Source organism: Mytilus galloprovincialis, chromosome 4 (genome assembly GCF_965363235.1).
Source record: "Mytilus galloprovincialis chromosome 4, xbMytGall1.hap1.1, whole genome shotgun sequence".
Classification (NCBI taxonomy): Eukaryota; Metazoa; Mollusca; class Bivalvia; order Mytilida; family Mytilidae; genus Mytilus; species Mytilus galloprovincialis.
This window is the reverse complement of record NC_134841.1, coordinates 43,180,005-43,202,348: the sequence shown is the minus strand read 5'-3', so window position 1 is coordinate 43,202,348 and position 22,344 is coordinate 43,180,005. Positions and strand designations below refer to the sequence as shown.

The 22,344-nt window shown below is 32.3% G+C and overlaps 1 protein-coding gene across 2 annotated transcripts in view; it reads left to right on the top strand.

Annotated features, from left to right (window-relative positions):
• LOC143072201 (anaphase-promoting complex subunit 4-like) overlaps positions 1-22,344 on the top strand; it is an 86,575-nt gene that overhangs the window by 24,287 nt on the left and 39,944 nt on the right. For both annotated transcript variants that reach the window (XM_076247028.1, XM_076247027.1), the window contains exons 13-23: positions 1,087-1,163; positions 3,219-3,371; positions 4,317-4,372; positions 6,413-6,459; positions 7,169-7,234; positions 8,548-8,616; positions 9,771-9,858; positions 12,994-13,091; positions 16,955-17,016; positions 17,876-17,905; positions 19,911-20,012. In XM_076247028.1, the coding sequence (XP_076103143.1) occupies positions 1,087-1,163; positions 3,219-3,371; positions 4,317-4,372; positions 6,413-6,459; positions 7,169-7,234; positions 8,548-8,616; positions 9,771-9,858; positions 12,994-13,091; positions 16,955-17,016; positions 17,876-17,905; positions 19,911-20,012 (848 nt within the window). The remainder of the gene's footprint in view (positions 1-1,086; positions 1,164-3,218; positions 3,372-4,316; positions 4,373-6,412; positions 6,460-7,168; positions 7,235-8,547; positions 8,617-9,770; positions 9,859-12,993; positions 13,092-16,954; positions 17,017-17,875; positions 17,906-19,910; positions 20,013-22,344) is intronic.

Below are 22,344 nucleotides of genomic sequence, written 5' to 3'. Positions count from 1 at the left end.
TCGGTGTATGGAAGGACTGTAAGGTGTACATGTCCAACTGGCAGGTGTCATCTGACTTTGACCTCATTTTCATGGTTCAGTGGTTATAGTTAAATTTTTGTGTTTTGGTCTGTTTTTCTCATACTATATGCAATAGGTCTACTATATTTGTTGTATGGAATGATTGTAAGGTGTACCTATCTAGCGGGCAGATGTCATGTGACCTTGACCTCATTTTCATGGTTCAGTGGTCAAAGTTAAGTTTTTGAGTTTTGGTCTTATTATCTAATACTATATGCCGTAGGTCATCTATATTTGGTGTATGGAAATATTTTATGATCTTTATGTCAGTCGCGCAGGTTTTATTTGACCGTGACCTCATTTTCACGGTTCATTGCACAGTGTTAAGTTTCTGTGTTTTGGTCTATTTTTCTTAAACTATAAGTAATAGGTCAACTATATATGTTGTATAGAAGCATTGTTAGCTGTACATGTCTGCCTGGCATGGTTCATCTGACCTTGACCTCATTTTCAAGGTTCATTGGTCTTTGTATAGTTATCTTGGTTAATGTTAAGTTTATGTGACAGTTGTATTAAAGCTTAGCTTTATACTTAGGACTATCAACATAATATCAATGATTAGTATAGAAGGCGAGACATTTCAGCGTGTGCACTCTTGTTTCACCCAAAGTATGCTTTGAAATTTGATGGTGAAGGGGAGATAATTAAACAAATAATCATGAATTGATTACAGTATACATGCACATTTTTTATGGATTGAAGAAACTAGGAATCTCAATAGGAACATAATATACAGAAACTTTAACAGTATTGGCAATATGTATTTTCTCTCAAATTACGCACTTTAAATTAATGATGAAGGGGAGATAATTTTAGAAATAGTTGATAATTTAATTACAGAATACTTGAAACTTTATTTTAGGGATTGAATAAACTAGGAATCTCTATAGAGACAACATATAAATAAAATTTAACAGTATTGGCAATAGGTTTTTTTCTTTTAAATTAATGACTGAAAATTGATGATAAAGGGTAGATATTTTTAGAAATAGCCGATAATTTAGATACAGTATAGATTTTTTTTAGGGATTGAAGAAACTAGGAATCTCTATAGAGACATCATATACAAATATACAGAAACTTGTCATTAACCACCTACAAGTGTAAGTATATTTAAGAGATAACTGTATTGTATTTGAAGCTTTAAGGTTAAGGATGTCCATCAGTAGTTTTACTGTCAGGTTAACGGGTATTTGCGACAGTAGAACTACCGATGGACGTCTGCAAAGCTTCAAATACAATACAGTTATCTCTATTCTAATGCAAAACCAGTTCATAATAAAATTTGAATCATTATTTCAGTGTAAAATCTTCATTAAAGAAAATTCGGCGAAAAGATGTTATCTTCTTTGGTCCCTACACTAGGTGACGTCAAAGGTATGCTTCCGGCGTCAAACATAAACACCGGGCGATTTCTGGCTTCTGTGCCGCTTCAGAATGTAATGAAATTGGAGAAAAAGAAGACTTTTAGATGCAACATGAGAGTTTTTAGGCTTATTATTGTAGAAATTACATGTCAATACATTCAGCAATTCAAAATGTCAGCTTCCTTAGTTACAGACAAGGAGATAGAGAATTTTACGCTTACTGTCATCCAATCAGAACCATTGATACAAAATAATTGCATTAGAATAACAGTTTTAGCATATCTGTAATAATCTAATCACTGGTTTCCTTAGCACAGTATCTTAAGTTTGGTCTTTATTCCTTACTATATTTGTTTCAAGCCCAGAGTTCTTGAAAAGTGGTAGTCTGGATATTGGACCACAACATTTTTGCAAAGACTGACACAAGTTTGGTATTTTGCAATAGAAATAATAGTGAGAACTATCAAATGTTCTCCAAGGACCATCATGGAAAAAAAGATTTTGAGAACTCTGCAACTTTTTATTTTATTATATTAAAACCTGTTCCAACAATCACATCCATACCACAAGCAACTGTTCATATCATGCTGCTTAGGATTTTCAAACAAACTGAATTGTATAAATTTAATTTCTCTAATTCTTCATCAATTTATCCCTTTCTGCACCCATTGTTTTAAAAAAAATTTAATCAATGTGTGGTTCGTTTGATCTCAGTATTTCATTGGTTAAAATCCGATTATGACGTCAAATTTTCTTGCTTTCCTCTGAATTTCCTATTGTTACGGCATAAAAAAAGGCGACCATGCCTGATGACGTCACATAGAAAGATCACATCTTTGTGCGGATAATTCGAAAAGAGGGAATAAGTTTACCTGCATAATGTTAGAAAATCATTAGAGAAACGGATTCCACCACCAAATCTCGCGATATTTATCCACCTTCGACAGTTAAATTTTAAATATTTAAAACGCTCTGGCAAGCCTCACGCTTTAAATTTGTCTCGAGTGGATAAATATCGTATTACACTCGATGCAGTGGTAGAATCTATATATATAATATGGGTACTGTGAGCAGCAAAAATAAGTGATATTTCAAAATGTGCTATATGTTTATGATGTTCGGACTTTAAAACTGAAAAGTTTTAACGGTTAATAAAAAATATAAACCTTGATGAAAGATGATAAAACAGCTTGAAGATGAACTTGCTGAATTGGTAAAATGCTAGCATGAAAAAATTAACTGCTGTAGGAGATTTTGAAAAAAAATTGGTAGAAAACCAATTCGAGCCATTTTCAAAAACCCATGACTCAATTCCCTATTTGTCCAACATGCAACAATTATGTTTTAAGTTGTGCTGTTTTTTTCGACCTATCTAGTTAATAAATTATGAGATTCATCCCTCTGCTTTTCAAAACACTAGTTTATATAGGTAGAGGATTAATAAAGAAATCCAAAGAGCAAAAAAAATATATAGGTCACCGTGCTTGTTTTCGAGATATTAGCAATTGAAATTTTGGCGGGAAAATATTCTCTCTTGACTTTTCATAGCTTTATCATTGACAAGATGAAGTTCTCAAAAACTCTTAAAAAGTAATTAAAATTTTATAAGACTTTTACAGATGGCTTATCATTATACGTGTAAAAGATTTAATAAAAGAAAAATGGGGGTCACCGGGCAAATTTTTTCAAGGCATTTAAATGGATAAAATCAGAGGATTCCGAAAATCTGACAAAAAATCTAAATCATGACAAGCCAGCTTCCTTAATATTGCCACTGTATTGTACTTTCAGTGTAAGTCAGTCTTTGTTGTACCACTTAAGTGAGTTACGTGGTATGTCACAGTGGTATGATAGATTTGGTGTCCTTGGCATGTCCACGAAACACATACAGGAAGCTGTCACTGCAGTCGGATCATTTGTATTAAAAACCAGTGAACTTCAACAGTAAGTTTGTACAGTAAAACCTGTCTAAACGAACCCCCTAGCAACTACACATTTCATTTTGATAAGAAAAGCTATTTGGTTAATACAAAATCAAAAGAAGTTTAAATAGAAAGACTTTGGAGGCAGTCTAGTTTAGACTTCTGGTTAAGCCAGGGTTTGGACTGGTTTGTTAACTATATTTGAGGTATTTTTCAGCAAATATATGTACTTGAGAGTAACAAGAAGCTTTTAAATCATGCTCTACATTCAATTTAAATTGTTTCTTTATTATAAGAAACACACAACAGATAGAATATTAGGTGAATTGCCTTGTGACAACATGTACAATTATTTCTTGAAAAACACTTCAGAATGTAACCAAATTAGAATCTCTAACTCTACAGATTATGCTTGTGATTGACTACTGAAAGTGAAGCTCAATATCCAATCTAAAACAAAAATATATACCGGTAACATCTACCTACAACAATGTTATCGGTTATCTCTCCTTGATTGACATATTGACAATTGAATCTTATGTATGTTTTGAAGTAAAATAGAATTTTAGATAGTTTTAAGTAATGGTATGTTCATTTTTCTCCTACAAGTTTAAACTATCTGTAATAGAAAAAAGGTATGAATTTACTTTATGGCTGTTCCAGAATACAATGCATTGGAGGCATAGAAGGCCACCCATTTAAAAAAAAAGGTCATTTTACTTATAATTCTTATGAAATTTTAAGGAAAATGAATTCACCCATTTTTAATCAATTTGAGTGCCTAACTTTCCCTACCAGTTAAACTTTGGAACAGCCCTTAGTTTGAATTTACACTTTTCATAATTGCTTTGTCAACCTGCCTAGTTGTGCTTATTGAAATTAAACAGTCTGCCAATTTTTGTTAAAATATTTTAAAGTTTTGGTAAGGATTGCTGATTACTAAATTGAAATTTGATTTTGATTTTAGAGTTATAGATGACAGCATCAAGAACTTCAAAGCTTTTTTCTGTTGGTTGTATGTAGGTAAGTGTATCAGGCCTTTTATAATTTATATGTCTCACCCCCAGGGGTCGAATTTAAGCTTTTTTGTGTACTGGCCAGCCGGACCAGTGGACTGAAAACTCTACTGGTCCGGCTCCAAATCTACTGGTCCTGCAAAAATGACATTAATTTGACAAACACTAATATAAATGACAGATGTTTAATTTTATTTTGATGCTTTCGTTTACATAAGTTAGACAAAGGAATAGTCTTTATTTTGATTTTGATAAAGGCTTTGGTAATCTCAATGATTTTGTTCATCAAAATCAGGATCAAGGACAGAAAAGATATCAACATTGTCTTCCACGTCATCACAATCCTCACGACGACCATAGGGTGCCTGACTAGGTCGTCTGGAGCGCTGTCCAGAAATATTCGATCTACTATATAATGCAACCATTCACGATCTTTTTCTCATGATTTTTGGTATTTGCGTTTCCTTTTGTCACTTTCGTATACTTTATTTCGATCTTCCTTTTGATTTTCAGTTATCTTAATTTTTTTGTCCGGCGGTTTAACTCCTTCCAAAAATTTCCACATTTTATATTGTTGTGAAGGACGCTCACCCGAGATATTAATTAACTTGATCATTTGTAATACCCCCCAGTACCGTGTAATTGATTTCACAGGTAAATTGTTTTGTAAACAAACGGAGATTGCGATGCAATCAGTGATTTTTATCGACAAATTTCTACTGGTCCGCCGGACCACCAGCTGACAAAATCTACTGGTCCGACGCAAATTTTACTAGTCCCGGACTACCGGACTAGCGCTAATTTCGACCCCTGCTCACCCCGCCCCCTCGGACACTGGGCAATAAGGCATAGCTATCCTACATTCAATTGACCTTGGCATTGTTATTGGATTGTAAGATAAATTTGATAATATTTTGCATGAGAATTTGATGCACGATCTTACTAAGATGAGTAAGAAAGGTTTCAGGAATTTACCATATTTCAGATATTTACATCTTTTGCATCTATATTTTCTCTACAAAAACAGAATTTTAATCATTTCCAGACTTTTACTAATTAAAAGAATTTCACCCATGCTTAGATGAAACTAATAGAATACATTTCTTGAATTTTATCTTTATTGAAAAGTACATCATTGATTATGATGAAATAATTTAACTTTGGATGTAACGTGTCTTCTGATTGGCTGACGTTATTTTGTTATGAGCCCATAGACATAATTTAATCATGTGACCGTGACGTCATCAATGTTTTTTCATGGTTTTCTACCAAGTTTAAAATGGAATTTAGAATTAAATTATAAGAAATGACTGTAATATTTTTTCTGTCTATTCGAAATAACATAAAAAATGTGGTGCTCACTGTTAAAGAACCCGCTACGAGCGCTATTCAGTGTGCACCAAATTTTTTATGTTATTTCGAATAGACAGAAAAAATATGACAGTCATTTTTTAATTGAAAGTTGGACAGAGAGATGATAGATATCAAATGGATATTCTAACTATAAGTCTTAAACAAACTGACAATGCCATAGCAAAAAACTGAAAGACAAACATTACATAAAACACAACTTAAAAACTAAAGACCTTGCGATCATAAAACTTTCGAGTCAGTTTTTTCATACTCATACTCGAAAATCAACCAATCAAAATGCTGGATTTCATGTTTCGAGCATGATTTTTGTGCTCCAAGCACTGAGCAAAGTTTTATGCCTTCAAGGCCAGGTGGCACAACCCCAACTTAAACAGGGGTGACCAGGACTCTGGAATGGCGAACAGGTCCTGGAGTTTGTTTCACAAAAAGACTTACAAAAAAGATTGATCATACTTATACTTACAATAATTTTTAGTCTTAAGTTTTTTTGGTGAAACACTCTTGGCATCTGTGACAATGATCATTTGTGTGATATACATTGTAAGGGAAGTAACTCAATTTACCTTAACAATTAACATTTTAAAAGCATTTCTAAACGATTTTGTTTTTGTTGTAGCAGATTGATTCTTGTTGAGATGAAGACTTTTGTGATTGAAATTTTCTGTATTTGTAGCAATACTACAGCTGTCAGATGAAAAGGTACCAGCAGAACTAAGCAAGGTATAGTCTTTGAAAAGTAATATTATATATAACAAGTTTACCTATACTGCTAAAACAAATATTTTGCTTTAAATTTTTCTAGGACCTGATACCAGTATATTATGATACTGCCAAATACATAAATGCAAACATTATCAAAAGTCATGTGACATAAGATTGAATCCAACATTACTGTTAAAGAGAATTATGAAAGTTTTGAAGGTCCTGTCAGAAATCATCTCATTGGGTGTTGATGGCAGATATTTAATTGTTTTGTTAAATTATTCACAACCTTGAAATTCTTGTGACCTAGCAACTTAAAAAAGCCTGCTGTGTTGTGTTAGTCTAGTACATGCAGTGTTCATATTGATATTGCATTAACATTTTCTTGTTCTGAATATAACTTCAGCTAACTGGTTGATGTTAAACAGTCATTCTGATGTTTTCATTAAATAACTTCAGGTATTCGAGTACTTATATGCCATATTCAAAGTCAAATCATATGTACTTTGTAATCTTAGAAAAACATTGCTAAAATTGTTACATCTCTGCCTAGAAATTGTTTGCAAAGAATTCACTTTCCATAAAATGATAGTCTGTACAATTAATATTTGAATCTATATTGGCTTTGAAATTAATTCCATAAATTGCTTGGTTTCAGGAATTTTGTTTTGTCTATTATTTTGATATTCTCAATTTACAGTCTAAGAAAGATAACTCTACTTTTCAGATGACACAACATGATATCAACTTTGTAGCACAGTTTTTAACAGACAACTTTGATCATTTTTCTGTGGTAATTATGATGTATTGTTTAATTTTTTTTTAGTTCTATTATGTTTATTTTTGTTAGGGCCCCGCCAAAGTCGGGTCGCCCTATAGTGATCAGTCTGTCCGTCCGTCCATCCGTCCGTCCGTCCGTCCGTCCGTCCGTAACACTTTGTAATAACTTTGTGTCCGCTCCATATCTAGAGAACCATTATGATTTCATACTTTATACTTTACATGTTTATTAACCACCACCAGAGGGTGTGTCATGATGTATGTACAACTTCCTAGGTCAAAGGTCAAGGTCAAAAAACTTTGGTTTCAGTTGACAACCCTGTGTCCTGTGGTGAAGATCGTGTCCGCTCTATATTTTGAGAACCGTTATGATTTCAAAGTTTATACTTGACATGTATATGAACCAACACCAGAGGGTGTGTCATAATTTATGAACGACTGCCTAGGGCAAAGTTCAAGGTCAAAAACTTTGGTTTCAGTTGACAACCCCATGTCCTATGGTAAAGATCGTGTCCGCTCTACATCTTGAGAACCGTTATCATTTCAAAGTTTATACTTGACATGTATATAAACCAACACCAAAGGGTGTGTCATAATTTATGTGCAACTTCCTAGGTCAAAGGTCAAGGTCAAAAACTTTGGTTTCAGTTGACAACCCCGTGTCCTATGGTAAAGATCATGTCCGCTCTATATCTTGAGAACCGTTATCATTTCAAAGTTTATACTTGACATGTTTATAAACCAACACCAAAGGGTGTGTCATAATTTATTTACAACTTCCTAGGTCAAAGGTCAAGGTCAAAAACTTTGATTTCAGTTGACAAACCCATGTCCTATGATAAAGATACAATTTTTTAATGCACATTATTCACAGCGGGGCCCACAGAGATGGCTCCCATCTCAATGTTTTCTAGTTTATTTTACAATTCCTCTAAATTTTTGGAGATTATGCAAAATATCACACCTTGCTACTTGTCTAAGTCAGTCCCTAGCACCTGTTCTAGCAAATTCATTTTAAGATGTGAAACTTTACATCTTTGCATAAAAGTATACAGATAAAGAGCCATTTGAACAAACTACAGATCTTACACAAAAGAAATCTAACAGGTGTGGTCAAAGAATCTCACATTAAACAGAACAAATATCAACATTCAGAAACAGAGTGCAGGTCATGATATTTGTTGCACAATGATAATTTAATGAGGTATTTACTGGGTTGGACTGCATAAAGATTTGATTAAATGAAAAGAGCAGTAGTAAACATAGATGTTATACCATGAATAAATGCCATGATATTCATTTTATTTTATTCTCTCCATAAAATAGGATGAGGAAGATTCTATATCCGAACTAACAGAGAAGAGGTCAGGGTTCAAATTGGAAAAAGTTGGCCAGGTATGCAGATGAATATATTATAGATTACTTTTATAGACAAATGTCAATTTGTTCATTTGAATTGAAAGACTGTTATTTAATGTCGACTACAAATATTTCATATATCATCACTAGGTAGGAGTCAAGAGCAGAACTTGAATAATTTTGACAGCCACAGGGGGAAAAAAGAGATAACTAGTTATTACAGCCTTTGATATACTGTTTACCTTGGTTAATCATTCATTTTGTTCTTCAACAGTCTTCCAATCTGTAATGCTTTATAACATTTTTGTGGATAAAGAGTACATTAATGCAATCGAAACCATAATTTGGCTGACTACAGTTTTCCAGACATTAAATCACTACTTACCAGATAAACAAATTGTAGACATTCTATAAATGAACATTTCAAGAAATTTGTTTATAAAATATTGATGTAGATACTCAAGTTACCAAAAGATGTGTATGATTGTGATACTTGTCAATAAAAATACATGAATCTCACATTGCGCACATAACTTAGAATCTGTTCTAAAAATATCAATGATTTCATTGTTAAAGTAATATATTTATTAGATAAGAGTTGTCTTCCTTTTTCCATAATTGCATTTGAACCAATTCATAAAATGATTTTCTAATGTTTAATTTTTAGTTCCCTCTGATACATGAATGCAATCTTTAATCTAATATGTGTAAAAGCACTTTGATTATGAAAAACTCAGATCCAGTAAGAATTTGGGTAGTGTCACTTTTGTCCCTTTATAACGTTATATTCACGCATGGGAATTATCTTTGTCCCATTAATACATTGGCCATTTATTTAAACTTTTATTGGCCTTGGCAGGAGCACCTATGCTGTGATGGTTGATAATAGTGATACATGAATAATCATTCAACAAAATAAAAAAATAAAAACTGAAAGAAAATGAATTATTGAAATGTTAATGTGAACAGTAGACATTTCCATTCCATTAAATTCCATTAACAGTATCCAGTGTTCAAGTTTATAAATAGAATTAGAAAAAAGAATAAGGTCAATATGTTGTTTGTAGATTTTTCAAATCCATATGGATGTTTAGCTTAATCAAATTGTTTTAAAATTTTACTCCTATAGTATGTTTATCTGTTTGTATGTACACTTATTTATGTAAGTGTTTCTGTTTATTTTGCTGTAGTACCTGAAAAAAGAAGATTTACATTATCCACCACACATATCAGCTAATCCCTGGATACAGGTTATGAGGTCAAGTCTTCATATCAGAGGTAACATTTTCGTAGCTCAGCAGAGTCAAAAGTAGTGTTACCATTCTTTAATGATTTATCAATTGATTGATGATTACTTAACACAGTATCAGCACATCAAGGCTATATTGCAGCAATCTTCAATCATTTAACATGTAATACCAGTTTCAATTGGCTTAACTGTTCCTGGGATAAAAAAAAAAGCATCAGAGAAGCTTCTAAACATAGCATGGAGGACAACTTTGTAAAAAGAATAGCCGAAATCATTATGAAAGATTTCAAATTAAAATGTGTAAAGGAAATCAGTCTGAACTACACTAGTAATTTTGGGCAACTAAATTAGATTCTATTAAAAATATATATTTTGCTGTGCAGACAGACTGGATCAAATTTAATGTCATTTACAATGCAACAAGAAATTGTCTCAAAATATGCAAATACAATTTAAAGTAGGTATTAGTAAACTATAGAAAACCCAAATATTATATATCTCATTATGAATACCTGTGATCAAGGAACATTGGCTGACAAGGAAAAACAAATATTTTGATCACCTGCACCAGGGAGCAATGCAATAACTATTTCTGAGTAACGATTTTGAACCTCATCATGAGTATGCCAAGAGAGCCACGGTTTAGTGGTTAGTACATCGGACTACTAACACATAGGTTCCTGTTTCGATTCCTGTCTGGGATGAAAATTTCAGGAACTGAATTTTCGGCTCTCCCTTGACACCATTTGCGAGTAGGGTCTCGAGGAAACGATGATAGTCCGTTGGAAGGGGACGATAAATTGTCTGACCTGTGTTAAGAGAGAGCCATATCTCTTGCATGTTAAAGACACAAGACACCCTTGTAGATTTTGAAAAAGAGCAGGCTAATGCCGCTACAAGGCAGCACTGGCACCAGCAAAGTTGAAAGGGATTAATATAAGTTGCAAAACTTGTTTCCCAATCCACTATAAATAAATATGTTTAAACTAAGTATGACAATATAAAAGTCAATATGAAAAGGAAGTTTTGACTACAATGTCTACAATTAGAATGACAACCTAGACAATTTTAGACCATAATGAAACACCCAGTCAGCAGACCTTTCAAATCACACATCATTGTCCTATAAACTATACCGTCAGACAATGCTTTTCAGACTACTGTAAATTCAGAAATATTGCGTGCCTTTATTGCGATTTTGTCATTTTAGACTTAAATGTGTTTTAATTTTTATGATTTTGAGAAGAATCCTGTTTAATTAGGGCCCCGCCGACGGCGGGTCGCCCTATAGTGATCAGTCTGTCCGTCCGTCCGTCCATCTGTCCGTCCGTCCGTCTACACTTTCGTGTCCGCTCCATATCTAGAGAACCGTTATGATTTCATACTTAATACTTAACATGATTATTAACCAACACCAGAGGGTGTGTCATGTTGTATGTACAACTTCCTAGGTCAAAGGTCAAGGTCAAAAACTTTGGTTTCAGTTGACAACCCCGTGTCCTGTGGTGAAGATCGTGTCCGCTCCATATCTAGATAACCATTATGATTTCAAAGTTTATACTTGACATCCATTTTAACAACCACCAGAGGGTGTGTCATGATGTATGTACAACTTCCTAGGTCAAAGGTCAAGGTCAAAAACTTTGGTTTCGAGTTGACAATCCTGTGTCCTGTGGTGAAGATCGTGTCCGCTCCATATCTAGATAATCGTTATGATTTCAAAGTATATACTTGTCATACATTTTAACCACCACCAGAGGGCGTGTCATGATGTATGTACAACTTCCTAGGTCAAAGGTCAACGTCAAAAAAACTTTGGTTTCAGTTGACAACCCTGTGTCCTGTGGTGAAGATTGTGTCCGCTCTATATCTTGAAAACCGTTATGATTTCAAATATTATACTTGACATCTATTTTAACCAACACCAGAGGGTGTGTCATGATATATGTACCACTTCCTAGGTCAAAGGTCTGTCTGTCTGTTGGTCTGTCCATCGCTAACAAATTTGATCCACATTATATTTTGAGAGGACAGCTGTTATTATTTCATACTTTATACCTGACAAACATTTTCAACTTAACATATATATTAACCAACACAAGAGAATGTGTCATAATGTATGCATCCTAGGTCTAAGATCAGTCTGTCGGTCTGTCCATCTGTTCGTTGTTCTTAACAAATTGTGTCCGCTCTACCTCTCGAGAACCATTAATATTTCATACTTTATACTTGGTGGGTCATAATATATTGAAGGCATAATTCTAAAAATATGTGACAAATATCAATTGGGCAGCACCTTTAAACATATTGTTCAAACATCAATCCATATATCCAGAAGTCACCTTAGAGTAGTAATCAATGAGTTCACATCATGCAGTCATATCACTATTATACTATGAAAGTAAGATGAGAATATTTATCAGTTTTAACTTAAAATCTTAGATCAAAATCACACATGAGACTATGTAATAACTTCAAATAATGCTTCATATCAGATTATCCATACAACTTATTTACCCCACGTTATTGACAGCGGGGCCCACAGAGATGGCTCCCATCTCAATGATATCTAGTTCATACAAAATATTTCAAAATGCGAGTTTAAATTATTGCGTTTACAACTCTGTCGCATTTTTTGCAAAAATAAAAACCTCGCTTTAATTTCTGAATTTACAGTATACTACTTAAACACAGAAAAATATATTTAAACAGATGTTTTACAAGAGATAATAATTATAGTGAAATTGGAAATCAAGAAGTGAAGTGAACAAGGCAATATTATAAAAGAGATTTGAGGGAAACATAAACATTAAAATACTCTATTCTTTATATTGTTACACCTATTTGTGAAGAAAAAGGGAAGAAAAAGATATCAAAGGGATATTTAACACAAACTGACAGTGCAAACAAAAAGGAAAAAAATGAAAAAATAAACAACAATACACAAAACAAAAAAACACAAAAAAGAAAACTAAAGACTGAGCAACTTAAACCCCATCAAAAACAGGGGCTGCACCAAAAGGAGCTGGGAGCAGATCTTGCTACATATACAACACTCGTCATGTGTACTTATGATTTAAAGTTTTGTTTATGTTTCTGTTGAGAAATGATGTTAGAAATACTGAAAGTTGATAAATTAATGGTTGTTATTTGTAAACTTGCAGATTCAGATATTGTATATCCTGTGAAAAGTTCAAGTTCACTGGTTCAACTTCAGGAATCAGTAGAAGAAATCATCAAGTCAGCTTTAACTCAACCCTCTGTAGGTTTGTTACTAGTAAAACAGGGATGTTATTATTAGACAAAATTCCAATTAAAATTGTATTGTATGTCTAAAATCTAGTTATAATTATCCAAGATGTAAACTTTTAAACAATATCCCTGTCTAGTACTGAAGTAGTCAGCAACATGGTTTTCCATAAGGCTTTTGTGAAGACCCCAACTTTTGAAAGTTTGGGACAGTTATACTTGAGGTGCAATTAATAGAAAATTAAGTCCTTGCAGACCAATATACTTTTCTTGAGAAATTGAAACACCAAATTGTATTTTTCCCTATTAAATTGTAGAGCATATATGATGTTCTGACATAGTCCTTGCAAAATGGATGATTTATATGATTTTTTTTTGCGCCTTCGACTTTAGTCGAAAAATCAAGACATAGCAATCCTACATTCCGGCGGCATCCTTCACTTTGTAGTTAAAGTTTTTGAAATTTTAATAACTTTCTTAAACTGCACTGGATTTCTACCAAACTTGGACAGAACCTTGTTTATGATCATGAGATAGTATCCAGAAGTGAATTTTGTAAAAATACAATTCCATTTTTTTCCGTATTTTACATTTAAATGGACTTTGTTTTTCTGCCAGGAGACATTACATTTACTCTGTGGTTAAAGTTTATGAAATTTTAATAACTTTTTTCATCTATCCTGGGTTTGTACCAAACTTGGACAGAAGCTTGTTTATGGGCATACGATAGTATCTAGAAGGAAATTTTGTAAAAAATGAATTCATTTTTTCCGTATTTTACTTTTAAGTGGACTTGGATTTTCTGCCAGGAAACAACACATTAACTCTGTGGTCAAAGTTTTTAAAATTTTAATAAATTTCTTATACTGTTTTGGATTTGTACCAAACTTGGACAGAAGTTTGTTTATGATCAAAAGCTAGTATCTAGAAGGAAATTTTGTTAAAATTTTGTACCTGTGTATCTGTATTTTACTTATAAATGGACTTAGTTTTTCTTTTAGTTAACATTACATACAGTCTGCAGTTAAAGTTTTTAAAACATTAGATTCATAAACTATCCTGGATTTTTATGAAATTTGGACAGAAGCTTCTTACAATCAAAAGATATAATCTACAGGAATATTTTTATTGATTTTTTTTCTTCGTTTTTGTTGAGCTTGCGATTAAAAGCAAAAGTAGGCGAGACACTGGATCTGCAGAAGCCTTACACATTTTATTAGTACTATTCATGGAATCATGGATTTATTTTTCTATAACATTGTGATCCCCTTGCACAACAAGTAATTTTGGGGGGGAAGGAAATGCTGTATCCGTCTTTCTGTCCTATTGTAATTCCTGTTAACAGGCTGAATGAATATTGATCAGTCCTACATATCAAAGGGGAGGTAATTGAACTTAGCTACTTATCTTAAAAATCCAATATATGGTAAAAGCATTGCTACTTATCTTAAAAATCCAATATATGGTAAAAGCATTGCATCAGTGAAGGGTTATTCATAGTAAAGAGCATTTTATATACTAAAAGTTTCATTAAATTGAATTTGTAAATTTTCAGATTTGATTTTCATTTTCAAGGTTTGAATTATCTCCCTTTGAATGATCTCTTCTAAGGCTTAACAAAAATATGAACTGTGATTTTCAACAATTTAAGGCTTTACAAACAAATTATTTATGCAAGAATTTTTTTCACACAACAGCTGAAAATCTCAAATTTTGTGAAGTCAAAACATGCTGGATAGATATTCATTGAAATTGGCATTATTGATCACTTCAACCAGAGTAAACTTTATTCCAAAATACAAAATACGAAATGAGTATAGGAACAAGTCATTAATAGAATTCTAGGTAGTAAAATCAGTCACTTATAGTACATTCTAAAATTGGTTGTCTGATCACTTAGGTTTACCAGATTAAAAGACTTGTTTTCATGTTTATCTGGTCAGATGATAAATGATTTTTTCAAAATATATTTTAAATTGTCAAAACCACTTTAATCAAATGTTTTGGAGAAAATAATTTATTAAGGTTCATTTTTTAAATATGCATATGTTTGTGCCTGTATGCAATAAAGTGTAAAACTTATATGATACATCTGTACAATTTCAAATCATTAATTGTTTTTTCTTTGTCCCAAGTAAACTGCTATAGTTTGGGGGTGCTTAACAATAATGTACAAGGATAAATTGTAAGTTTGGAAATAAATGCATGCATTTGTTATTACAAATACTAGACCACTCGCATAAATGTGAAATTAAATTTAGATTATTGCAATCCCAAAAATTTAATGAAGGAAAATCACAATTGAAATTATGAATGTAAACTTGATACAGTCACAATTTTTGCATTTAAAAAAATGCAATAATAGCTGAAATTATAGTCCTTGTATTCCATCTCTTATAACATCTTTTATAGGAACACAGTATTTTTTTTTTTTTATAAAAGTAATATTCTGACAGCATCTTATTGCATTAAGAATGAACAAACCGCAAATTTAGACCACTGAAATTCCACAAGGATGTACTGTTTGTTAACAGATTTGAAATCAAATTAAAATTTGATTATTTTCATGTGTTGCAACTAAATTCCTTGATCTGCCTTAAGACAATAACAATCAAAACCAAGGAGTAAACAAAGACTCACAAAACCAAAGGACATTTACATCAACAGTTATAAATAATAAATAAGAAACAACACAAACTCCACTAAAAACCGGGAGTGAAATCATGTGCTCCAGAAGGGTAAGCATTTCTGCACCGTATACAGCATCATCGTGTTATTTCTTTGTTCAGTTCGATAATCATGGAAGGTTATTATGACTGAGGAAGAATATCAGATATGATTTCTGAAACACTTTTGTCATAATGGCCAATTAGCTCATGATGGCAACTGTAAAATTTCTTGAGTGATGACCTTAATTTGTTTGATTCATAGCCCTGTCTTATCAACTTTTGAGAAAGCAGTATTCCTCTTCAACAAAATCATTGTACTTTCAGCTAGCTCTAGAGTAACGTATCAATTGAGACACATATACTCCATATGCTGGTGCCACTGTGATGTTGCTACACAGAAATGGAAAGTTGACTATATGAAAATTAAAATCATTGCGTTTGTCATAAATTTTGGTATTCAACCTACCAGCAGTATTCATTTCGAGAAAAAGTCTAAATATAAAGCAGATTTATCTGTGTCGGTAGTATTTTTATTTCCAAGTTCCCTTGAATATATTAAATGTATGTGATCACTGAATCTATTACTATTAAGAGACAGTACATCATCAATATACCGAAAGGTGAAATTAAAAGACTGGGCTAATTTCTGTTCTCTTTTCTGTACAAGCCCTTGCATAAAATCTGCTTTATAGGAATACAAAAACAAATCTGCAAGTAGAGGAGCGCAATTGGTACCCATTGGGATTCCAATAGTCTGTTGGAAGCCCAAACCTCCAAATTCAACAAATATCGTCATGTTAAAATGGTTTCCTTGATTAGTGAAAGTTCTTTTTTTTTTTAAATGCAGAAAGGAATAAAAAGAATGACAATGTGTGGTTTTGAATTGTGTTTTTTCCATAAAAATGAGAATGGAAATTGGCAATATGTCAAAGAGACAACAACCCAACCATAGAGCAGTAGTTCAACAAAGGGACTTAAACACAGCAAGAAAATCCAGCAACCAAAGTTGGGCTTCATCTTTCACTAGTCTTCAATAGTCTTTTGGTTTAAGCAAACCTAACATTTTAAGAATCTTTTCGTTCATTATTTCCTGCTTAACTTGCATTGTTGATTTAATGATATCAGGAAATTTTGTATGCTGATAGAAAATTAAAAAGACTAACACAGATGTAAATATCATTTATAATTTTTTGTTTTATTTGTTCAGATAGTTATAGGACAGTCCCTAACCTGTATATCATCAATAGATCTGTATACAAAGGATAAAAGGTAGATTCACTTATGATATGCATTTATATATGAATTTGACGTAAACACAGCGTTAGTTTTGATACTTGAGATGGTTGTTTCACTGATGGTCGTTCATAAATTTTACCAATAGGAATATTATAAGTGATAGAATTAATGGACAGAACTGAATATCATAATTTGAACATATTTGGTGGGTAATTATATGCTGCTATAACAATTTAATCAACTTGCAATTTTAAAATATCACCTAAAAGAGTATTGACAAAAATACCAAACTTCAAGGCAAATTTAACCAGGAGTACACTAAATCTGAAAAAATGAAACACTTTATCAACCAACTGAACAAATGGAAAACAACATTTCTGGCTTAGGACAGAAATTTTAAAAAAGATAGTTGATTAAACCTAGTGTCAAATGTTCAAAATATGCTTCAGCGCATAAAGCATCAGAGAAATTATCTTTATTGTCTTCTCACATAGATACATTTTAGAAATATCAGTTTCCTAACTATGCATCATTTTTTTCAAGTTCAGTTTTGTAAAAAGTCATCAAATTTTGAAAAACATATGGAAAAACAGCTGCTAGAATTACTTTAAATGCATTCAATGGGAAACCATAGTTTGACCTCCTTTGATAGGGGTCAAATGCTGAAAACCAAGAAAATCCATTCCACAAAATTAAATGAATCCCAACAATTTAATAGAAAGAAATATATCTCCCTTTATTGAAAACGAGACATAAAATGATAAATATGGCATCAATACATATCTTAATTGTGAGTAGCAAATCTGTGACAATACTTTGTTGTTTCTTGTTTAATATTGAAATATAATAGTTTCTGCTAATTAATTCTTATTTTTGTTCTTTTTTTTTCCAGCGAAGAAAATTTTAAGATGAAGTCTTGCCAGTGAGTAATATTTAACTTGTTTCATTATGCATGTACAGTGTTTTCCTCATCACACAGCAGCACAATTAGAATTAAAGACCCAAGTGATTTAGGGAGAGACCCTTTGGGCCAAAAATGCGTCCTTTTGCGCCACAACTTTTTATCTCCAATGCTACGTTTGCGCCACCTGTTTTTAAATTACATGGTTTCATTTGCGCCATAAATAAAACATACGATTGCGCCAATTAGAAGAGATATGACTTCCCTCTTCCTTTATTCAGACTTGGAACCAGCAGTTTACAAGGAAAATGTTGATGCATGGGTACTTCCCAATGTAATGTATGTAGTATGTAAAAAAAACCCAAACATTGATAGATGAAATGCTTAAAACAGTTCATAATAATTCCTGTGGAATGCTTCTGCTCCATTGCTGGTACATCTTGCGGTATATAGAGTTTCAGCCCATACGGATGGTGGGAACAAAGCACTGTGTCATCAAAGGGGGACGAAAGATACCAAAGGAACAGTCAAACTCATAAATCGAAAATAAACTGACAACACCATGGCTAAAAATGAAAAAGACAATGAACATATGTGGCTAAAAAATTATCAGCAAAAGCTTCTATTTTTTCTCTTTTGGCATATCTTGTATTAAATATTCAGCAAAGCAATAAGTTTTCTTCTCTCTCTGTACATGGACTGTCTAATAGATATAGGAAGATGTGGCATGAGTGCCAATGAGACAACTCTCCATCCAAATAACAATTTATAAAAGTAAACCATTATATTCATTTCAAGTCATTTCTCTCCAGATGCTCATCTTCATGGTGAAATATCTTCCAACATATGATACTTTTTAAGCCAAAAATAAGAATAAAAATTAATGAATAATATTAAAGATAGATATATGTACAGGTAAATTGGTGCAAATGAGTTCCGAATATTGAAGCAATTGATACATTTGGAAAACATAATTTGGCGCAAATGATACCCCTGAAAAACAGTAATTGGTGCAAAAGGTCTGCTGCCATGATTTAATAGTATAGACAAATTGTTACCATTCAATAATCATTTGTAAGGCACATCTGCCTAGCTGGACATACATTTACATAAACAATAAATATTTACACTTTCATTTGGATTGTATTAAAAAATTAGTTGACAAAGATTCAACAAATTAATGTTCCAAGTAAATGATAAACTCAACAGAACTGGAGGGTAATCAGATCCTGCTTCATTAGTTAAGCCCATTAAGATACATGTGCAAACAGCTTTCCTGTCAAAGGACGAACAAGATCATTACTGCCAGAAATAACTGACACAATGAAAAAAAAATCACAAATTACAACACGAAAAACTGAAAGAACAGCACCTCAAATATCACTAGAAACACATACTTGGGTACTCTGAAAAGGTAGAAACTTTCAAAATTCTGTGGGAAGTTTAAAATATGAAAGGAGACATACTTTTATGTACTGAATATATTCATGCTTTGATATTTTAAGCATGCAAGTTTTAAGATTTATGAAAATATGTTTAAAGGTTTATTCTGAGAAGAATATATAATTTAATACTATCACCATACTGGTTTTATGTCTAACAGTGGTCGTTTGCAAAAAAAGCATGTTTAAAAAATAAACTGACTTTACACCGTTTTCCAGCATATATGTATAACAAAGTTGAACTTGATTAGTTACTCATCATAAACTAATTGTAGATCTCTGAGGTAATTTTATTTTATGGTATATTTAATGAGGAAATTCAGCTATCCTTATAACAAGAGAGGAATAGACTTCATTGTGCTATCTGACTACATATAATGGGGCCTTGCATATTGTTTAATAAGTACCAATTCTCTGTGTTAAACCACCAACCAATTTGTGGCAAGCATTGTCTCAGATTTTCTTGAAATTTTGCTTCTGGGTATCAATAAACAAAATAAGAAATATCTAGACAACATTTTTAATGTCCCTGTTGCCATGGTAAAATTGTGTCATCAGTTAACCCAACCTAATTTCTATTTTAGGTTTACATGCAATGAAAAGAAAGTTGTTTATACAGTATTTACCTCCAGTCCTGCACCATGCGACAAGTTTTATATCCTGCGACAACCTACTTGTAGCAAAGGGTAAGTATTACATAGATTACTTATAGAAAGAATTAGAAACAAATTGTGTTAAAATTTTAAAACAACATCAAGGCTTTGTCTAAAAACATACATGGAACCCAGAGAAGGCATTTCCAAATCTCAACTAGTGATGGGTGTCATTTATTAATTTTCATAGTGGATCATAATTTAAATTTCAAAGTTCCTACATTGTAGGTCAAGATTTATATTTACAAGATAGCACTTTATGTTAATTTTATTTGATAACTTGAGAATCCGTTCACATTTTGAAATGTTGTTTTTCTTGATAAAATGTAGGTCAAATATGGTTCAGACCATTTTGGAGTTATCTCTCTTAATTCATTTTACAATGTTGATGTTATAAAACATTGGGTTTACTGTCATTTAGTAAGACTTTCAAAAACTTTTACTTTACCTGTTTGTTTAAGGATGTGTTAAGGTGAGGGTTGGGAGTTTTTGTCATATTCAGAATCCTTTGTTTTTTTCACAATATAGGGTAAAATATTCTCCCCCATAACACCTATTTTCTTTTCACATTTGACTTCCATAGCTCATAACAGGTCATTTACAACAAATTTACTAGATTCTTTTCTTTCAATCTGAGACCCAAATAATACCAATGCAATTATAAAGTAAAAATCTGAGTCAGGTTTTTCCATGGAGCCACATGACCCATCAAATTTTTTAGCCTATTTATTTCCTTAACTATGTGACTTATTGTATCAGTTTTGAATACTAGATCACCTAAGTACATCCTGAAGGTCTTTATTTTCATGCAAACCTGCCAATATTTTGATTCAGAACTAGAAGTATTAGTGTTCGACACTTATTTGACTAGTTTTGATAACAATTGTGTCAATGCCACTTGTGATTTATTGGTTTATTGTTCTGTCCTGGAAGGTAGCTCTAACCCAGAAGTCACCACACTCCTATTGATGATATTTGAATTTACTGTTTATAAAATAATAGTAATTTTCTAAAAAATCAATGTTTATAAAATGTTGAATTATACAATACACAAAAGTCTGTGTCCCTCTTACAGGGACTAAACTTAACTGTTTTTGTCTAGGGGCCAGCTGGGCCCCTAAGATATTTTTTTCAGGGGCCCAGTTGAAATTTTAGGAGCCCAACCAATCTTTATACAAAAAGACTAAATGAAAATAAAACTGAAAATAACTTTTTATATACTTACTAAGTGTTCCAGCTTGAATCTCAGGGCAGAAGGGTGCTAGTGCTCCTAAGTAAGGAGTTTTATAAATAAAACAGGTGAGATTGGAGAGGATTATATTATTTTGATGCAACAATACATTGCATACATTGCAGAAGCTTAGAACTGTTACTTTTTTTCTCCATAATTGTTAAAATTAAAAGCATTTTATAAGTGCCCCATGTAAGGAGGATCATAAATACAAGAAGTAAAACAGGAAGTACAGTCTTGTTTATGTTCAAATACAAATTTCTCTGATTCTTCTTTAAATGTATGTTCATGGTATGAAACAAAACAGTTTTTTTTAATAAAGCTTATAATATTCAAATTATTGCCACCAGAAATGTATTATAAGATTTGACAATATCTATTTTAGGTTATTTCCTGTCAAAATTGTTTTTTTCAACTTCCTGTTGACCTGACAATATGGCTGTTTTTTTTTTTAATAAATACTATTTCAATCCAAGCCATTCTCTAATAGTGTTGATCAAAATATATTTTGCAATAAGTTTAAATTGAAGATTTGATATCAAACTTAATATTGGGATATTTATTCATGAGACTTTGCGTTTCGTTTTTACATTAAGTATTTTTTGTAACGATAGCGATTCAGGGACAAGTTGCCGTCTAACACAGGCTTGTAATGACTCCGAGGACAATTAGAAAACATCCCTTTCGCGATGCTTATTCGATAGTTTAGAAGAAAACACTATTCAATAATGAAATAATCGTAGAAAATTTAGCAGAGTTAAGAAAACATGCTGATTGAAGGAGGTATATGACATATCGTCACTTCGGATTGAAAACATAGCTGTTCGACTGGGTTTAGGTTATTCGAAAATTTTCGGAAATATTCTATATTACTATATCGCTTTGAAAAGACAGAACAGGTTTCCTTTTGGGAACAGTCTTCGTTAATATCGCGGGGAAAAGGGTACAAATGGGATTTACTTCAAAATTTTTGCAGTCGCCAGCTGGGCGATCAGGATGACTAAATATATTCGCCCAGCCGAAAATCTGGTCGCCTTGGGCGACTGGGCGAGCGTTAAGTTTAGTCCCTGCTCTTACATTATAAGTGCCTTCATTATTACAGTTCTCATCAATTTTAACGAATTTGTTTCAAAG